Source organism: Pyxicephalus adspersus, chromosome 2, assembly GCF_032062135.1.
Source record: "Pyxicephalus adspersus chromosome 2, UCB_Pads_2.0, whole genome shotgun sequence".
Classification (NCBI taxonomy): domain Eukaryota; kingdom Metazoa; phylum Chordata; class Amphibia; order Anura; family Pyxicephalidae; genus Pyxicephalus; species Pyxicephalus adspersus.
Genome location: NC_092859.1, coordinates 2721294 through 2725026, shown reverse-complemented (window position 1 = coordinate 2725026; position 3733 = coordinate 2721294). Strand labels below are relative to the sequence as shown.

Here is a 3733-nt window from a genome sequence, read left to right as displayed (position 1 = left end):
AATCACATGACCAGCAAGTAAGTGAACCCACTGCTAGAGTGAGTGCAATAGGCAGCTTAGGTGTTGTTCACACTTCCACCAGCAGATAGAGTGCTTCTGTGGATGTAAAGGGCAGCTCTAAAGGGGCCACTCTTAGTAGATCACATGACTTAGACCAAGAGTTGACCAGCAGATACGATTCTTAAACAGGGCTGCTGCTGCTAGCTGTAGAGGAATGTGAGGTAGGTGACACAGACAAAGGCACAGATCCCCTGGTCCTGCTGGGATCTGTGACACTTGGTCTTTCCTCCACCCTCCTAAAATATTGTCCAATACATTGCTTTAATACAGGTGCATATCCTACCAGTGAACCATCACACTTGCTCCCCACTAAGTCCATGATGTGAGTTATGTTTACTCAGTTGTGTGTTCACAGAATCACAATAACATTGCTGAACAATGAGTCACCGTGATGGTGGGAGTAGAAAAATGATAATCTACTGGCATAGTCAACAGGTTAAAAAAACGTATGTTACCAAAGAGGACAATAACTGATGCTGATGGACTATGTTTGTATCATTTTGTAATGTGTCCAGTAGTTACATTTAAATCTTGAGTTGAGGAGATGTGGAAGTGGATGACAAGGAGCCAGTAACCTCATAGATTTTTTGTTTTTACACTTTTATAAAGATGTGTGGCATTCTGGTATTGTGAAAATCACTGCTATACCACAATGCGTCCAAAGTAAACTAGTAAAAATATTCAATGGACCTTTTTGTTAGTTCAGATAATACTGGATATATGTCAAGCACACGTCGAGCTAAAAACATTTTCTTTTAGTAGAATACATGGTTCAAAGATACATTTCATAATATACTGTTTCACTTCACTTAGCACATGAGGAATATTAATCCGATAATTGTTGGGGTAATATTTAAGAAGCTGCAGGTGAGGCAATTAAGGTATAGAGCCCCAAAAATGAATAAAACACAATAAGGAAGATTCTTGCTCCACAGGTCCTTAGGTACAGCTTCCTCTCCAGCAAGGAGAAAAGTGAGTAGCACAGTCAGGAACCAAAACTTGCACTCAAAGGCAACAGTACCTTAGATGATCCCATATTGCGGATATACAACATTAGCAACAGGACAGGAAACCCCATGCTAATCAGTACCATTTCTAACAAAAACAAAAAAAAAACATTTGCTTAGGTTCAAGTTCCATTTTATTATTATTACATAGAATTTATATAGCACCAACATTACACAAGGCTGTACAAAGTCCATAGTCATGTCACTAGCTGTCCCTCAAATGAGCTCACAATCTAATGTCCCTACCTAGTCATATGTCTTAATAAAGTCTAAAGTCAATTTTGGGGGAAGCCAATGAACTGCATATTTTTGCAATGTGGGATAAAACCCACATAGACACGGAGAACCTGCAAACTCAATGCAGATAGTGTCCTGGCTGAGGTTCGAACCTGGGACCTAGCACTGTAAATGCCAAAGTGCTAACTACTAAGCCACCATGCCGCCATTTTCAGATGTTCCTTAAAAATAAAATAAAAACAAATATTCATTTTTTGAGTTTAGGTGTTCTTAAATTTCTATGATTTTAAATATGTGTAAACATTTTTGGTACTACTGGGTTTTGGGCAATGGCAATATAGTTATTACTGACTGCTAGCAATATTTTCTGTTTAAAGCAGGCATATACAGGAGCTATTGTATTGTATCTGCCTGTACTGAGATTTACACACTTTTTTAAATTTTAATTTAATTATGCCATACAAAAGATATTTTACCTGTCTCCTGCAGGAGGGAGGAGCAGCAGAACACTTAATAATTTATTCTTCCATTTTGTTCCTTTTTTTTTCCTATTGCAAGGCTCGGTATTTTGTACTTTGAAAATGGTGCTTTAGGAGTCTATAAATCATGCACAGAAAGTATGTGGTGCATATGAATGTACACTTATCATTTAATGTTCACAAATGTTTGTTTACAACAAATTCTTTCCAGAGCTTTCTTGATATCTTTATTCCTCAAACTGTATATGAAAGGATTAAAAAAGGGAGTAAATACCGTATACAACATAGCCAGTATTTTAGCACTTGTATGGGACTGGCCTTTATTTGGAAGCACATACATGGCTATCAGAGTCCCATAGAATATAGACACAACTGTCAGGTGCGAGCTACATGTAGAGAAAGACTTATATCTACCTAAAAAGGAAGGGATCTTTATTACAGATGAAACAATGTAAGTATATGACACTACTATCACAAGGAAAGGTAAAACAATCACGGGAAAGCATATTAAGGTGGACTCTATTAGAACTACCGATGTATCAGAACATGAAAGGTCTACCAATGGATTAAAATCACAGAAGAAATGATCAATAATATTTGGCCCACAGAATTGAAGTTGACATATACCAAGTGTTAAAATGACTGGTATAGCAAAACTAATGAGCCAGGATGAAAAAACTAATTTGATGCAAAGCCCATGGCTCATGGTAGAGGCATAATGCAAAGGAAAACAGATGGCTATATAGCGGTCATAGGACATCAGAGTCAGAAGAAGACACTCAGATGTTTCTGATAAGCCAAAGAAATAAACCTGAATGATGCAGCCAGGAAAAGATATGGCAGCCTGTTCATGTAGTACAATATTTAACATGTTTGGGCAGATATCTGTGGTCAACAAAACATCCGTCAAGGAGAGTTGGGTGAGAAAAAAATACATAGGAGATTGGAGGGTCTTGTTATAGGATACCAGTACAATGATCAAAAGGTTTCCAAATATTGTCATACAGTATATGACGAGAAGCAATGTGAAGAACAGCAGATTGAATTCACCCAAATTGTGGAAGCCCAAAAGGCGAATCATGGTGACATTGTTGTTATTTTGGGCCTGTGTATCACAAAAAAAAAAACACATAGTACCAAAAGACAGGAGAATATATTACACATTTTATATAAAGTGCAAATAACAGTAAGTTATTCAAATATGTATATGATACAGAGAGTTGGTGGCTAACTGTTTTACGTTTCACCCTAGGTTTTATAACATATATTGTATGTAATAAAGGTAAGATGTTACCCCACCCCACAGATTACTTAATGCCACATCCCAAAATAATCCATTGATCACGCATACAGCCAACAAAGGGGACTTTTTTAGGCATCCACAACTAATTTAATATATATGTAAATATAAATATAAAAACAACATTTTTACTTTGAACTATAATATTAGAACCATGGAGAATATAACTTCTAATATTGTATGAATAGATTTATATAATTTTTAATATCTGTACAATAAATATTTGGGTTTTCTGTATTTATATTTTCATATATTTTCAATTAGTTGAATGTCTTAAAAGTCCCCTTTATTGGCTATATGTGTAATCTATAATCTTCTTCTTATTATTATTATTATTATTTATAATAGTAATAATAATAATAATAAAAAATAGGATTTATATAGCGCCAACATATTATGCAGTGCTGTACATTAAATAGGGATTGCAAATGACAGACAGATACAGACACTGGAGGAGGAGAGGACCCTGCCCAGAAGAGCTTACAATCCAGGAGGTGGGGAAGTATCACACAATAGGAAGAGAGCTATATGCACTCAAATATATACGGATCCAAACATAAACTGGGGTATCTGCTTTTACCTGAAAAAAACAGGATGCTACTTTGACTCGAGTGAAAAACTAGGACATGAAACCCGGTCATCACTGCTTA

The 3733-nt window shown here is 36.0% G+C and overlaps 1 protein-coding gene across 1 annotated transcript; it reads right to left on the bottom strand.

Annotated features, from left to right (window-relative positions):
- Positions 1–1949: 1949 nt before the first annotated feature.
- LOC140324988 (olfactory receptor 1468-like) lies at positions 1950–2915 on the bottom strand. The gene has a single exon (XM_072403093.1). The coding sequence runs from the start codon at positions 2913–2915 to the stop codon at positions 1950–1952; it is 966 nt and encodes a 321-aa protein (XP_072259194.1).
- Between the last annotated feature and the right edge of the window lie 818 nt (positions 2916–3733).